Here is a 17,501-nt window from a genome sequence, read left to right as displayed (position 1 = left end):
TCCGTCCTCCTGGGAGAGAGACCATCTACCCTTCAACGCACAGACATTGTGGGTCAAAGGGCTTGGGATGCCGGTAGAACACACAGAGGAAAGTGATCACTATTCTTCAGTGCCTAAGCTCTACCCTTGTAGACTCATTTGAAGAGATTTCTACAACATCCTCCCTCATTACTGTAGTAATGTATCCTAAATCAATATTGCATGCCAGCTGCTCTCTTATATCTATCCCCATCACACCTGAAGCTACCAAACCCAATGTTTATTTATGAAACACTGGTTAGACCACAGCTGGAATATTGTGATTAGAAAGATGTGAATGCACTGGAGAGGATGGCAGATGGTGACCAGAGAGATGATGCTCGATTTTGAGCTGCTCTTTATTCAAAGTACCATAACATTTAGGTTTGGCTAAACTTGCTGTACAGCGTGCAATTCTGGTTAGCTGTAACAGAAAGGATGTGCAGACAGTGACAGAGTGCAGACAGGTTCACTGGAAGAGGTATCTAAAGCAACCAAGCACAGGTGAGGTTTCGGACGACTGGAGGATAGCTAATGTCATTTAGTTGTTCAAGAAAGCCTCTAAGAGTAATCTGGGTAACTATAGGCTGGTGAACCTGTCATCAGTAGAGGGTAAATTCTTCTAAGGAACTGTATACCTAAGTATTTGGATAGACAGGGCCTGACAGTCAACATGGCTTTGTGTGTGGCAGATCATACCTAACTAATTTTAAGAGAATTTTTCGAGGAGGTTATCAAGAAGTTTGATGAAGGAAAGGTGGTGGATGTTGTCTATATGGACTTCAGCAAGGTCTTTGACAAAGTCCTGCATGCATAGGCACCAAAGAGAGGACTGTGTGTGGAAGTGAAGACATTTTTGTAAGCTCTCAATAAGCACGATGCGAAAAGCAATAATAATACTACAGAGGATAAATCCCTACAGTGGGAAGACACTGAACCTTGTTTATGGAGGCCCAGGTTAACCAGGGATAATGAGTGTGGATATGTTCATGAGAGGGCCAAGGAGAGAGTGGAGGGAAGGAAGAGGGAGATGAGTAGATAACTGGGGAGGAGGAGGAGAGGGAGCAAAGGAGAGATTGGAGGAAGGGGATGGATTGGGGTAGGTGCGGGGGGGGGTAGGGTATGTTGCTTATCTGATGTTATGTTCCTGTGATGCTGCTGCGTGTAACTGTTTCATTGCACCGGTGCACACATGTACTTGTGTATCTGTCAATAAACTCAGCTGTGACTTTTGATACATGTCACATAGACACACGTGCACCACATACACACAGATCACATATTGCGTGGGCTTTATATACTAGACACTATTACCTCATGGAATCGATCATGAAGGGCTGTGCAAGCTGGATCACAATGGCTCCGCTTCCCAGCTGATGACAAGTGTATCCAGAATCCCAGTCATAGTTCTTGGTATCCCCATTTAAGAGAGCGTTCCGACTACGACTCACTCCTTCTATCACTGTGGCACTGGCACTGACAGTTGCCACATTCTCTGTGGGAACTAAGACATCATTGTGTTAAATATTTTCAACACGAGCCCGGGTGAATGAGAAATGATAGAGGGCTGCATACATGTAAAACTCTGCAGGAGGTGAAGACAAGTGCTGTAAACAGAACGTGTTAGCATGGTCGACAGAACAATATCACAACTGGAGGGGATGTGACTTCCGATCCTTAGACTTCCCTTCAGACTCTGTACACCATTCCACAGAAAGAGCAGAGCCTAATACACTGCAGCCACAGGGCTGAAGTGAATAGCCTGGGCTCCGGGGAGAACTAGAAGAAAGGTGAGGATAATTTCAGTTGAACTATAAATGCTGAGTTAGTGCCTGCACATCCTGCAATGAATAAATTAAACAGAACGGGTACAGTGCCGAAGGAAATGAACTGAAGATGGAGAGTTCTAATCAAAGTTGTACCAATAGCTGAGGAGTCTACACTCCAATCTCACAGGACCCAAAGCATGTTCAGTGAAGGCTGATCGGGTGCATAGCACTGTTGTTTCTAGGTGTCAGTGAGTGATCACCTCCAGAGAAACAGACTGAAAAGAGGGCACGCTGCAGTTCTCAACAGCTCAGGCAGCAGTCAGAGTATTTCACAGGAAAACGCTGAAATGTTCACACTAGCAGCAGAAATAAAAGCAAAGCACACAATGTAAATGCTGCGGATTTGTGTGACGAGAGGGAGCTGGGTGGTCTTGTGCATGATTTACAAAAGACAAACATTCAAGTGAAAGTAATTCAAAAATGAACAATATTTTTGCATAGCAACACATACAAAATGCTGGAGGAACTCAGCAGGTCAGTTAGCATCCATGAAAATGAATAAACAGTTGACATTTCATGCTGAGACCCTTCTTCAGGACTGGAAAGGCAGGGGGAAGATGCCAGAATAAAAAGATGGAGGGGGGAGGGGGAAGGAGGATAGATAGATGGTGATAGGTGAAGCCAGGTGGGTGGGAAAGGTAAAGGGCTAGAGAAAAAGGAATCTGATAGGAGAGGAGAGTGGACCATGGGAGAAAGGGAAGAAGGAGGGGCACTAGTGTGAGGTGATAGGCAAGTGAAGAGAAGAGGTAAGAGGCCAGAGCGAGGATTAGAAGAAAAGGTAATGGGCAGGGACAAAATATTACTGGAAGGAGAAATCACTGTTCATGCCATCAGGTCAGACGCTACCCAGATGGAATCTGAGGTGTTGCTCCTCCACTCTGAGAGTGGCTTCATTGTGGCAAAAGAGGAGGCCATGGACTGACATGCTGTTTCAGGAATGGGGATAGGAATTAAATAGGTTGGCCACTGAGGAAGTCCTATTTTTGGAGGATGGAGTGGAGATATTTGACAAACTAACTCCCAACTTACATCAGGTCTCAGCACTGCAGAGGAGGCCACATCGGGATCACCAGATATAGTAGATGTCCCCAGCAGCCTTATAGGTGAAGTGTTGCCCCGCCTGGAAGGACTGTTTGGGACTCTGAATGGAGGTGAGGGAGGAAATAAATGGGCAAATGGAGCTTTTCTGTCATTTGCAGGGATATGTGCCAAATGGGAGATTAGTGGGCAGGGACAAATGGACAAGGGAATCACAGAGGGGCGATCTCTGCAGAAAGATGACGTGGGTGGGGAGGGCAGTGTAAAGATGTGTTTGGTGGAGGGATCCCTTTGGACATGGCAGAAATTGTGGAGAAGGATGTGTTGGATGCAGAGGCTCATGGCGTGGTAGGTGAGGACAAGAGGAACTCGATCCTTGTTAAGGTGGCTTGAAAATGTGGTGAGTGCAGATGTCCGGGAAATGGAGGAGATGCCGGTGAGGGCAGGATCAATGGTGGAGTAAGGGAAACTGTTTTTTTGATGGAGGAGGACATCTCTGATGTCCTGCAAAGGAAAGCCACATTCCAGGAACTGATGCAGTAGAGATAAAGGACCTGAGAAAATGGAATAGTATTTTTACAGGAGACAGGGTGGGAAGATAACTGTGGGAATCGGTAGGTTATTCGGTAGGTTCTTGATGTCAGTAAGTAGTTTATTGACAGAGATGGAGACAGAGACATAGAGAAAGAGGAGAGAGATGTCAGAAATGGACCAAATGGATTTAACAGCAGGGTAGAAGTTGGAGGTAAAGTTGATGAAATTGACGAGCTCAGCATGGCTGCATGAAGCAGCACCAATACAGTAATCAATGTAGTGCAGGAAGAGTTGGGGAGCTCTTCCAGCGAAGGCTTGGAACATGAACTGTTCTACATAGCCAATGAAAATACAGGAATAGCTGGACCCATGTGGGTGGCAATGGCTACCCCTTGAGTTTGGAGAAAGTGGGAAGAGCCAAAAGAGAAACTGGTGAGGGTGAGGACCAGTTCTGCCAGACAGAGAAGGTTGATGGTGGAGGGGAACTGCATGGGTCTTATGTTGAGATAGAAGCAGAATGGTTTGAGGCTTTCTTGATGGGGGACAGACGTGTATAGGTGTCCCCTGCTTTTCGAACGTTTGCTTTACGAAACCTCACTGTTATGAAAGACCTACATTAGTTCCCTGTTTTCGCTAACAGAAGATGTTTTCACTGTTACGAAAAAAGGCAGCGTGTGGAAAAAGCAGCGCGTGAAAAAAAAAGCAGCACGCACCCCGAGCAGCCACTCTCCCCTGGATTCAGAACTGTATTCTCGCCGGCATTGCTTAAACACGTGCCTGTGAGCAGCCGTTTGCAAAATGAGTTCTAAGGTATCGGAAAAGCCTAAATGAGCTCGTAAGGGTGTTACACTTAGCGTAAAACTAGACATAATTAAGCGTTTCGATCGTGGTGAATGATGTAAGGACAAAGTGAGTTTGGCTTGTGGAAGTTGACGAAGATGATGTTGAAGAGGTTTTGGCATCCCATGACCAAGAATTGATCGATGAAGAGTTGATGCAACTGGAAGAGGAAAGGATAACAATCGAAACCAAATGCAGTAGTGAACGGACCGTAAAGTGAAGTCGTCCAGGAACTGAATGTGAAGCAACTGCGCGAGATTTTCACTGCAACGATAAAGTACAACTTTAATTTTGAAAGGGTACGGAGGTTTAGGGCATATTTGCAAGATAGTTTGAGTACTTACAAAGAACTGTATGATAGAAAAATGTGCGAGGCTAGCAGTCAAGCATACTGTCATTTTTCAAGTCTTCCACATCAGCCACAGCAGACGACAAACCTCCACCTTCAACATCGAGGCAGGCAGACATAGAAGATGACCTGCTTGCCCTGATGGAAACAGACGACACCTCAGTGTCACACCAACCCAACCCCCGGGCCGCGGACAGATACCGATTTGCGGAGAATGCAGCGGTAGCTGGGAGGTACCCAGCACGTCTTTAAGAAAAAAGCTGAAATAAACAAGCTAATTAATTAGGTGCCACCCGGCATGTAATTGTTGGCACAGATCAGAGACGATTGCCGATTGCGTTGCCTCTGATCTGGGTCGACATTTATGTGCCGGGCGGCACCTAATTAATTAGCTCGTTTATTTTGGCTTTTTTCTTAAAGATGTGCTGGGTGCGTTCTGGCTACCGCTGTACTCCTGCATGCTTCGCAGATCGGTATCGGTTCGCTGCCCAGAGGGTGGGGGCCACTGCACCACCCCAACCTCTGACGACTCAGCCTTACACACCATCATCAGTGTGCTCGATGTCTTCCCGATTCCCGTAAGTGATACTACATTGTACATACATTATTTCTACTTTATATAGGCTGTGTATTTTTATGTGTTATTTGGTATGATTTGGCAGCTTCATAGCTTAAAGGTTACTGGAGAGAGTGTTTTACCGTTTCATAGGAATGCTCTACCTTTGGATGGCAGGGGAAACCTGTATAGGGACATTCTGGATGAAAATGAGGTGGTCAGGGCCAGGGAATTGGAAGTTGTTGAGGAGATCGAGAACATTTTAAGTGTCGCAGATGTCGGTGGGAAGGGACTGAATGGAGTTCAGGTATGAGGACACGAGATCAGTGGGGCAGGAGCAGGCAGAAACAATGAGCCTAGCCAGACAATCAGGTTTTTGGACCTTGGGTAGGAGATAGAAATGAGTAGTGCAGGGTAAAGGAACTAAGTTTGGTGGCAGCGAATGGGAGATGGATGAGGTTAGTGATGGTGTCAGAGACAATCTTATGATGGTTTTTAGTGGGGTCAGAGATGGAGGTGATGGAAGAAGACATCAACGTAGTGGCAGGCGCAGAACCCACTGAGGACAAAGGGGGTCAAAGGTAAGGCCCTTGCTGAGGACAGAACGTTCTGTCTCAGAGATGGGAAGGTTGAAGGCTGGTGAAGACATGGCAGGGATTAAAACTGGGATTGGTTGGGAGTTGGGGGGGTGGGGAGGAAGGACAGTTGGTGGTGTCAGAGGAGTGGGGAGGATTGGGATGTCCAGGGAAAGTAGGGTGGGAGGAAGGTGGAGTTTCTGAGGACCCAAGAGGTGAAGGGGGAGCCTCAAAAATTTGGGATTGGAGTGGTTGTGGGGAAAGGAGAGCTTGGGGGCTCAGTGGCAGCAATGAAGGTCTCAACCTCAAGGTGGTGGTGGCTGAGATCCGGATTGGAGCTAAAACTAGAGGTCACATAACTCGTAGTCTGAAGGCATCTGAGGTAATTGGAACTAGAGTTGGCAATGATGGTATCCATGGTCTGGAGGTGTCCAGGGACATTGTAACAGGAGACAGAGATGGCAGGATCCTTCCTGGACATGAGAAAGGTGAAGAACAGGTGGTTGAAGGTGTGGATCCGATGGAGGATGAAATGTTGGAGAGGTCAATGACCAGCAGAGGAGAGACAGGCCCAGGGCTGCGGTGGTGTCTAGAATGTGGAAGAAGTGGTGGCAGGAAAAATAGTCAATCGAATCCAGGTACCTGGGATCCTCAGTGGGTCCATACTGGGAGGACTGTAAACAGACCTCGAAGTCATGTATTGTGTATATGGGGCTTTGGTCAAACCAAATCTGGAGCACTCTGTACCACTTAAATGGGACATCAGTGAGACCATATTTGTATTACTGTGCACTATAAATTCCAATGGTGATTTGCGAGTGGTGTGAGTGTAGAATGAGCTGCCAGCAGAAGTGGTAGATATGGGTTCATTTGTAACTTTTACGAGAAGTTTAGATAAGTGCATGGATGAGGGGGGAATAGAACACTATGGTCCAGGTGCAGGTAAAAAACCAGGTCAGCACAGACTAGATGAGCTGAAGGACCGGTTTCTACATTGTAGTGCTCTGTGACTAAGGTTTACCAAACTGATGCCTAGAATGGCAGGTTTTCTTATGAAGGATGGACTGCCTAGATTTGTATCAGCTGCACTTTAGACGAAAGAGGGTATGCTTGATTAAAGCACACAAGATCCAGAAGCAAACACATAAAATGCTGAAGGAACTCAGCAGGCCAGGCAGCATCTATGGAAAAGAGTAAACATTCAATGTTTTGGACTGAGACCCTTCATTAGAACTGGAAAAAAAGATGAGAAGTCAGAGTAAGAAGGTCGTGGGAGGGGAGAAAGAAGTACAAGGTAGTGGGTGATAGGTAACCGGGAGAGTGGGAGGGGTGAAGTAAAGAGCTAGGAAGTCGATTGGTGATCGAGATAAAGGGTTAGAGAAGGGGGAATCTGATAGGAGAGGGTAGAAGACCATGGAAGAAAAGGAAGATTGGGAGGAGGGGAGGGAGCACCCAAGGGAGGTGATGGACAGGTGAGATAAGGTCAAAGGGGAAAATGGGAATAGGGAACAGTGAAGGCGGGGGGGGTGTGGGGGGGGGGCATGACTGGAAGTTTGAGAAATGGGTGTTTATGTCATCAGGTTGGAGGCTACCCAGACAGAATACAAGGTGTTGCTCCTCCAACCTGAGTATGGCCTCATCGCAGCAGTAGAGGAAGCCATGGACTGAATGTCGGAGTGAGAATGGGAAGTGGAATCGGTGGCAACCGGGAGATCGCACTTTTTCTGGCGGATGGAGCACAGGTGCTCCCAAACTATGTTGGGTCTCATCGATATTCAGAAGGCCACACTGGGAGTGCCAGATTCAGCAGGTGATCCCAACAGACTCACAGGTGAAGGGTCGATCTCCTGGAAGGACTCTTTGGGGTCCTGAATGTTAGTGAGGAAAGAGATGTAGGGCAGGTGTGGCACTTGGCAGTTTGACAGGGTGGATGTGGAGAGGACATTTCCTATGTAGGAAAATCTTGAACCATAGAAAAAGTTACATACCCATTGAGTCCAAGCCACCCATTTACACTGATCTGACATTAATCCCACTTTATTCTCACACATTCCTGTTGACTCCCCCAGGTTCTGTCATTACTCACCTCATAGGGATACATGGAGATAATTTATAGCAGTCAATTAACATACTAATCTGCAAAACTTTGCGACATGGGAGAAAACCGAAGCATCCGGGGTAAACTCGGGGAGCGTGCATACTCCACACAGAGGAAGTGCTGATACTAGCCACTGAAACTGTGAGGGACTGGCTGTAACTGCTGATCCATTGTCCCATCCCCACCTGAAAAAGACCCATTAAATCACTGTTGCTCTACTTGCTTGTGTCTGCCCTCACTCTGACAGTGGAGGAGGCAGAGGTCAGATGGGTCAGTGTGGGAATGGGGGGAGTTGAAATAGCTTGTAACTGAGAGTTAGGGATAGTAGAGGAGGCTGAGGACAGACTTATCAGTGTGGGAATGGGAAAAGGAGCTGAAAAAGCTTGCAACTGGGAGCTGGGGATAGGTGCTTTGCAAAATGGTTGCCTAGTCTGTACTTGGTCAAACATATGTAAAGGAGGCCACATCATGAACACCAAATGCAGTCAGCCAGGCTGGAGGATTCTCTTGTGAATCTCTCCTTCACCTGGCAGAGTTGTTTCAGACACTGGATAGCGATGAGGGAGGAGGAGTAGGAACAGTTGTTACATCACCTATGGTTACAGAGGAAAGTGGCGATGGAGAATGGTAGGTGAAGAGGGTGAGGGGCCAGGCAGTCATGGAGAGAATGGTCCCTGAGGAAAGCCACAAGAAGGGTGGGGGTGGGGGAAGAGGTGGCTGGTGGTAGGATCACATTGTAGCTGGTGGAAGTGGTGAAGGATGACATGTTAGATGTGGAGACAGAAGGGGTGAGAGGTGAGGACCCAGAGGGCTCGATCTCCATTGTAGTTCTGGAAGAGGAGGATATTTCAGGTCTTCTGGAAAAGAAAGCCACATTCTGAGAGCAGATGCAATGGAAACAGAGAGATTGAGAGAAGGGGATAGTATCCTTACTCTGGACAGGGTGGGAGTGGGTGTTTTTATAATAGACATCAGTGGGTAAGCTTGTCTCTTGAGGTGGAGACAGAGAGATCTAGCAAAGGGACAGACAATTTAAAATTAGTCTAGGTGAATTGATGAATGTGAGGGCAGGGTGGAAGTCGGTGGCAAAGTTGATAAGCCGGTGCGGTTTCTTGCATATCGGTGAGACTCGATGTGGATTGGGAGACCACTTTGTCAAGCATCTACGCTCTGTCTGCCGAAACAAGTGGGATCTCCCAGTGGCCACCCACTTTATTTCCACTTCCCATTCCCATTCCGATATGTCCATCCATGGTCTCCTCCACTGTCGGGATAAGGTCGCACTTAGGTTGGAGAAACAACACGTTATATTCTGTTTGGGTAGGCTCCAGGCTGATGACATGAACATCGATTTCTCAACTTCCAGTAATGCCTCCCCCCACCCCCACCCCCTTTACCAGTTTCCATCCCCTTGTCCCTCTCTCATGTTATCTCCTTGTCTGGCCATTGCCTCCGTCTGGTGATTCCCCCCCCACCCTTTTTTCTTTCTTCCATGGCCTTCTGTCTCTTTCATCAATCAACTTCCTAGTTCTTTGCTTCATCCCTCACCCTCCAAGTTTCACCTATTCCCTGGCGATCCTCTCTCTCCCCTTCCCTCACCTTTCAAATCTACTCCTCAGCTTTCCTTCCTCCAGTCCTGCCAAAGGGTTTCGGCCCAAAATGTTGACTGTGCTTTTTTCCATAGATGCTGCCTGGCCTGCTGAGTTCCTCCAGCATTTTGTGCATGTTGCTTAGGATTTCCAGCATCTGCAGATTTTCTCTTGTTTGTAAGTTGATAAAATTGTTGACTTTGTTCACCTTTTCCATCCCTTCTCCGCCTATTAAGTAGATGTTATCCTCACCCACCCGGTCCCACCTGCACCTCACCCACCTACATGAGTTTCTTTCTCATGGTTTACTCCCCTCTTACCCCCCTCACTCAATTCAATCCTCCTATCACTACAGATTCCAGCACCCATGTCCCTGGATTCCTTTTACTAGTGTAACCTGATACAAACCAAGTGATCCACTGCTCCTTACAACTGTACTGGCCACTTTCAAAATGCAAGACTGTTTAATGTTATTTCCTTTGCACACTTGTAAAGATTGAAATAATTATTTCTTCAGATCCGATGCAACACAGAAAAAAAAATAAGATAAAGAACCAATAAAAAACCACAATAAATAAAAATACATAAGATAGCTTATATACAGTATATAGATGGCTTGTACTGTATGTCCATAAAGTGACACCAAACACAGAACTGTTTGTACATAAGGTGACTGCCAGGAAATGATAAAGTAGTGGTGTTTGGGGGTGTGGTGAGGTGGGTTAGTGGGTGGAGGTGTTAATCAGCCTTGCTACTTGGGGAAAGTAACTGTTTTTGAGTCTGGTGGTCCTGGCATGGATGCAACATAGCCTCCTTCCTGGTGGGAGTGGGACAAACAGTTCACGAGCAGGGTGGGTGGAGTCCTTCATGATATTGCTGGACCTTTTTGCACATAGGTCCTTGGTGTTAGTGATGCGCTGGGCAGTTTTGTCTACCCAAGTCACGATTACAGCCACACCTCAGCAGCTAGCTCCTCTAGAACTCTGAATGCAATTGATGACCTTTGCTATCACTGATGCCTGGGCTCCTGACCTTCTCAATAGAAACAGCTTGTCTTTACATACTTTTTGGAATCCTTCATAATTCTGATCACTGCCACCTACTTCTCTGTTCTCCCTATGAATGGAATTGTAAATTTTTCTGCACCCTCTGAGACCTTTTTACCATTTTGACTGCATGCCCAGACTGGCCACAATGAAGCAGTGTTTGCCATTGAACAGTAGTTTTGTGGTTTTGGACTCTCTGCTGGTTAGACAAGATCTACATATTGCTTTTGTGGCTTCAGTCTGCCAGCAATTTCAATGATCCAGGCACCAACACCCCCAGGTCTGTGTGTTCCTGCAACTCCTTAAACATTGCACCTTTCTCATCACGTTGCCTAACCTGTTCTCCCCACCAACATGCATCACATTGCACTTCTCTGTGTTAAATTACACCTGCCACGTGCCTTCTTTTCCCACATTATGTCCATTACCAGCTTTCTCATTGTTTACCACACATTCAAATTTTATATCACCTGTAAATCCTACTTCAAAGCCAGACTTTCAATACTCATTAGTGAGAGCAGCGATTGTACTGCTGATGCTGAGGGAAGTCTATTGCATACCTTTCTGCAGCCAAGGGAACAACCGTCTCCAGTTTCAGACCCACACTGCCACCGGGGGAAGTCCATTGCACACCTTTCTGCAGCCTGTGGAGCTACTATTCCTTGTAAGTGTATCCAGTTTCAAACACACACTGCCGCTGTTCCTCCTATGCTAAAGGATTCCATTTTGCTGACAAGCCAGCAATATAGCACACTCTGCAAAGTCTTCCCAAAGACACTGACTGCATTATTCTAGTTGTGCCACTTTGTAAGTTTCCCAATGCTGTCAGTTAAACTGGAGTTACTTCTAAAACCTTTGAGCTAATGCTCCTTTTATAATCCACATGTCCAATTAACATTTTGTTTTGTCTTGGGTTACTATCCCAAGAACTTTCCTCACAGTGGGTCTGTGTTTGATCTGTTTCTAACCTCCAATCCCTCTGGCACCATTCCAATTTCCAATGAGAAATGGGCGATTACGGCCAAGGCTTCTGTGATTTTCATCCTTGCTTTCTTCAGAAACTTCTGATGTTTTCCATCTAGACTTGGTGAATTTGTTATCTTAAATAAATCCTATCTTTCCAGGTGGATAAGCTACCAAAGACAGCAAGTGTGAAGCATGTCTCATTTGCTGGGGCATAGCTGAGATATTATGGTGCAACCTTTGGAACAGTGTGTGATATGGTATATAATAATGATGATGATACTGTGTGTGACACTGCACATAATGATGACAGTACTGTGTGCAATTCTGCTAACTTACACTGCAGGAATGTTGGGACTGCACTGGAGGGAGTGCAAGGGAGATTCACCAGGATGTTCCCTGACATGGAGGCCTTTAGTTATGAGGAGAGACTAGAGAGCCTGGGGTTTGTTTTCCTTGGAGCTGAGGAAGCTGAGAGGGTACCTGATAGAGGTGTGTAAAATAATGAGGAACATAATTAGTGTACACCTTCAGTAAGAGACCTTTCCCCATAGCAGTTGCATCTAAAACAAGAGGGCATGGGTTTAGGGAGAGGGTGGAATCTCAAACGCACTGTCTGAGAGGATGGTGGTGTCAGAGGCTCTCACAGTAAATAAGAAGCATCTGTTTTTGCTCTTGGATCATTAAGTGATGGAAAGAAAGAGTCTGAATGCTGGAAGGTGGATGGGTGATTGTTGGCCAATACTAACACAATGGATCGAAGAGCTTGTTACTCTGTTGTGATTGATATTCCTATTTACCTGTATGCATTCATATCCTCTCTCTCTCGCTCTTACTTCTCTGTCGCCTTCTGTATTCAGGCTGACTGCATGTTATTAGCTGGTCAGCAGCACCTGACTTCATGCCCTATTAAATCACTTCATCATCTCCTCTCTTTCACTTCAATCCTGTCTTTTTCGAGAACTATTTAAAAACTAATAGAATTACAGTCAGCAGTGCTGAAGTACTCCCCCATTGACACTTAAATCATTTCCCAACAGGAGTTTCAGTGATGCCCTCTCTTTAGAAGAGCCATCTACATATTGCTGCAGAAAATCCAGACGCACTCAACAGATTGCCACCCACTGAATCCCCTGGCACAGTGGCATTCCTTCTCAATATGAGAAAGGTTAAATATCACCTACTATTAAAACCCTATTGTTTTTGAAGCTCTCTGTGACCTCTCTAGATATTTGCTCCCCATTTCTTACTGAATGCTGGTTCCTTAAGATTTCATAGCCGGGGACGGTAGCGGGGATGCGCTCCCACTACCTATTAAATGCTCCCAATGGCATGCATCTCAAGTACCCTCTGATAAACAAGTCCAACTCCTGGTCTTAACGTATGCTTAGCTACTAAACCCACAGAACAGTTTCTACTGACAGCAGAAGGGGCAAAGGTGTGTTATTGGCATCTTAAAACCACTTACTTTGGGCCGGTTTGACAATTCATCTAAGAGAAAGAAATTCTGATCTCAAACTTCCACTAACATGTGGCTATATGGGGAAGGTTTCAGGAGTAAACCTGAAGGAAAAATCTGGAGCTGGAATCTCCAAGGCAGTTCCAATGTTGAGTTCAATGCTGACAGGCAACTCCTGAAACACGGCTAGTGCCAAACTAAATCAGTCTCTGCTGATCGTTTGGATTCATCAGCTGCGTGGAGGGAGGGAGCCTGCTGCATGGGCAACAGCTTGCTCTCCACATTGTACTGCCTTGGCTTGCGTATCACGGAGACAGCTAGGATGCAACATCCATGGTCGACCTCGATCAATGGAGGGCCTCATACTAGGGTCATTCGTGTAACCCCAAAAATGTGATAATTCCCTTTTGTTTCCAAGTTCCAACTATGTAGTCTCACTGGATTCATCCCCCAGAAATATCCTCCCTAACTATGGTTGTGATGCTCTTCCAAAGCAGAAACACAACTCCTTTTCCTCTCTTAACTCCATTTCTATTTCTATCACCCCTGCAGCAACTGTAGCCCAAAACACTGAGCTGCCAGTCCTGCTCCTCCCTGAACCATTTTCTACAACAGCTACCATTAGGGAGCTGTCTTCAGAAACAGCTTCCTTCCCTCTGCCATCAGATTTATGAACGGTCCATGAACCCACAAACATCCGTGAACCCCATTCTTTTACACTATTTATTTATTTTGTAACTTATAGTAATTTTATGTTTTGTACTGCAGTAAAACAACATTTTTAGACATATATCGGTGATAATAAATCTGATTCTGATCCATGCCCTGTGTTCACCTGCCTTACCTTTCAGACTCCATGCATTGAAATAAATGCAGTTCAGTCTGTCACTTCCTGTCCTGCCCCTGTCTGTGTTGACTTCTGGACTCGCTCACTTTAACTTTGAGGTTTGCCTCAACTTTTTCATCAGTGAGAGAGGACTCAAGCAAAGAAACAGGGGTGAGAATGTTTGAAATGAGGCTTTGCGTGACCATGAGTCTGGGGCTTGGTGAATTGGTCAATGAGAGTTGAACAATCCTCCAGCACAGGAACGGGTCCTCTCGGCCCACCTTGTCTGTGCCGACCAGGATGCCCAAATGCACAAGTCCAATTTTCCTGCAATGGGTTTGTATCCCTCTTTGCCTTTCTCATCCAAGAAACTGTCCAAATGCCTTTTAAACTTTGCCTGTGCAGCTCATTCCAGGTAACCACTATCCTTTCATTTCTCTCCTCTCGCTCTGAACATCTGCTCTTTAAGTTCAAGCCTGCCCTATCCTGGGGGAAAAAAACACTTTCTATACTATCTCATAATTTAATTCCTCATTATTTATAGACCTCTATAAGGTCACCATCAGCCTCCTGCATTCTAGTGAGAATACAGCCAGTCTATCCTAGTGAAGGTCTTGGCCCAAAACGTCAACTGTCTACTCTTTTCCACAGATGCTGTTTGGCCTGCTGAGCTCCTCCAGTATTTTGTGTGTATTGCTCGGATTCGCAACGTCTGCCGATTTTCTCTCGTTTGTGACCAGCCTATACAATCTCTCCTTATACCCATAGTCCCACCCCAGCCCTATTCCAGGCAACATCCTGGTGAATCTCCTCTGCACTCTCTGCAGTGTGGCGACCAAAACCAGGGTTTTAGGACCATGGAGATCTTCGGCATTCCTCAATGCAGAAGTGCCATAGGCATGGATGGATGTGGGTGGTGGTACAAAGCTAGCCTTAGTAAGGAATGAAACTATTCTGGGGTCACCTTGGACCTTAAGGTTGTGAATAGCTTGGTTCAGATGCAGCAGTGATAACAAAACCTAATGAAGAGAAGCACAAGTGAGTAAAAAGCATCTTACCCAGCAAACCTGAGTCCAGTAAGAAGGGCTTGTTGCTGTACATGCATTCAAAGGACACCAAGTGGAAAACCTTGTTCACTGTGTTGTGCGTCCCAACAATGCGAATATATCTGTAAAGAAATCAGCTCAGCATCAGAAAAACATTGGTCTGAGATTCTTGCAGACCTCCTGACGACAGCCTGCTCCTAAAGAATTAATATTGGAAAATGAAAATTGCATTTAGGAATCTGAAATCTAAATCAGTCTGCAGGGGTTGCCATGAACTTCCGGTTGCAGCCACTTGAATTCTCTCTCCTACTCTGACTTTCAGACGGTTATAATGGCCATAAAGCAAGCTCAAGGGACAGCCTCTCATCTTCTATCTGGGCACCTTGACTTACTGTTGAATTCTGCAACTTCAGGCAACATGATTTCTCTGTCAGGATTGTCTGTTTTGCTTTTCATTTTCTTCTGCTGGCACTGCAGGGCATACAGAACCTGATTTGCCGGACACACCCTCCTACTCTGCATTTCACAGCTCCAACGTCCTTCTGTTGGCTCTGCAGGACAGAGAGCCTGACCTGCTGAACACACTTTCCTACTCTGCACTTCACAATTCATACATACTTTTACTGATGTTCTCACTCCCTAGATGCTCCTGTTCTCTCAATGGCTAAATAACCCTGGTTACAGCTTACCCCCATGGTCATTCCCACCCACCTCTCCCCCCACCCCCCAATACAACTCTCGCTGCAGCTTGGCAAGATCCTTCTGTCTCCATGTCATTTCTGGGATTCACTCAGTTTCCCTTCCCACAGATGCTGGCTGACCTGCTGAGTGTTTTCAGTGTCATTCACAAATGTGGAAGGACAGAGGTGAGAAAGAGAAGCTCTGAAGATCTTTCAGCGCCTTACCTTGTTCTATCATTCTGTGATACTGACATAGAAAATATAATACTACAGCACAGTACAGGCCCTTTGACCGACAATGTGGTGCCGATCTTTTAGACCATAAAACTATAAGACATAGAAGCAGAATTAGGCTACTTATTAGGTCTCCTTATTACCCCTCTCAACCCCAACCTCTGGCTTTCGCCCCATAACTTTTGATGCCCTCTTCTAATCAAGAACCTATCAACCTCCGCCTTAAATATATTCAATGACTTGGTCTCCATAGCCTTCTGTGGCAATGAATTCCACAGATTCACCAGCCTGTGGCTAAAGAATTTCCTCTTTGTCTCTGTTTCAAAGTACTCTAAGAGCAATCTAATCCTTCCCTCCTACATAGTCCTCCATTTTTCTATCATCCTATCTAAGATTTTCTTAAATGCCCCTAAGGAACTCAGATAGGCACATGGATGACAGTAAAGGGTGGCTGTGTCTGATCCATGCAGCCATTGCCTCCCATTCCCTTAACGTTTAAGTATCCAGCGGTGCCTGCGACCATGAGGATTAGCAGCTAGTCAACAAACCAAACAGCAAAATGACAGAAACCAGAGCAGAGCCAGTGAACAGTTACACACCAGGAGGCTGAGAACTGGCTCATCATTTGGGTGCTGGAAAGTAAGAGCAACTAATTGAATCACTCAGCTCCTGTCCTGCTGGCTTTTGTTTAAAATGCAAGCTTAAATGTCACTTCACAGTGCTGCGGGGAAGGGAGTTCTGGACGATGAGGGATCATGAGACGGAGCCCTGGACAATGAGGGATTGGGGGAGGGAGTGCTAGACGATGAGAGATCAGGGGAGGGAGTCCTGGACGATGAGGGATCAGGAGAGGGAGCCCTGGACGATGAGGGATCAGGTGAGGGAGTCCTGGACGATGAGGGATCAGGGGAGGGAGTCGCAGATGATGATGGATCATGGGAGGGAGTCGCAGACGATGATGGATCAGGGCAGTGTGTCGCAGATGATGGTGGATCAGGGGAGGGAGTTGCAGACTATGAGGGATCTGGGGACGGAATCCCAGATGATGAGGGATCAGGGGAGGGAGTCGCAGACGATGAGGGATCGGGGAGGGAGTCACAGACGCCGAGGGACCAGGGGAGGGAGTCACAGACTATGAGTGATCTGGGGAGGGAGTCTTAGACGATGAGGGATCTGGGGAAGGAGTCCCAGGTGATGAGGAATCAGGGGAGGTAGTCCCAGACAATGTAGGATTTTGAGGGAGCCCCAGATGATGAGGGATCACAGGATGGAGTCTAAAACAATGAGGGATCATGAGTCCTAGATGATGAGGGATCATGGTAGGGAGTTGCAGAGGATGAGGAATCAGGGGAGGGAGTCCCACATGATGAGGAATCAGGTGAGAGAGTCCCAGATGATGAGGGATCGGGAGAGGGAGACACAGATGATGAGGGATCACAGAATGGAGTCTGAAACAATGAGGGATCATGACAGGGAGTCCTAGATGATGAGGGATCATGGGAGGGAGTTGCAGAGGATCAGGAATCAGGGGAGGGAGACCCAGACGATGATGGATCATGGGAGAGAGTCGCAGATGATGAGTGATCAGGGGAGGGAGTCCCAGATGATGAGGGATCAGGGGAGGAAATCCCAGACGATGAGGGAGCACAAAAGGGAGTTTCAGATGACTTTTCCAAGATGGCTTGGTCCCTAGTTTGGAGAGGAAGCTGCAGATGGTGGTGTTCCCCTGGACCCATTGCCCTCATGCTTCTTGTTGAAAGAGGTTTTGAAGTTGAGGGTTAGTGCATGAGAGTGCTCTCCACCGTCTGGTGGAATACTCCT

General features: G+C 46.5%; 1 protein-coding gene across 2 annotated transcripts in view; it reads right to left on the bottom strand.

Annotated features, from left to right (window-relative positions):
- The window catches only part of btbd9 (BTB (POZ) domain containing 9), a 265,995-nt gene that overhangs the window by 21,362 nt on the left and 227,132 nt on the right, over positions 1 to 17,501 (bottom strand). For both annotated transcript variants that reach the window (XM_063040845.1, XM_063040844.1), the window contains exons 7-8: positions 14,779 to 14,888; positions 1,333 to 1,522 (exon numbers count right to left, since the gene is read on the bottom strand). In XM_063040845.1, coding sequence (XP_062896915.1) covers positions 1,333 to 1,522; positions 14,779 to 14,888 — 300 coding nt within the window. The remainder of the gene's footprint in view (positions 1 to 1,332; positions 1,523 to 14,778; positions 14,889 to 17,501) is intronic.

Source organism: Mobula hypostoma, chromosome 2 (genome assembly GCF_963921235.1).
Source record: "Mobula hypostoma chromosome 2, sMobHyp1.1, whole genome shotgun sequence".
NCBI classification, from domain to species: domain Eukaryota; kingdom Metazoa; phylum Chordata; class Chondrichthyes; order Myliobatiformes; family Myliobatidae; genus Mobula; species Mobula hypostoma.
The sequence above is the reverse complement of the archived record's forward strand: the minus strand, read 5'-3'. Positions and strand labels throughout refer to the sequence as shown.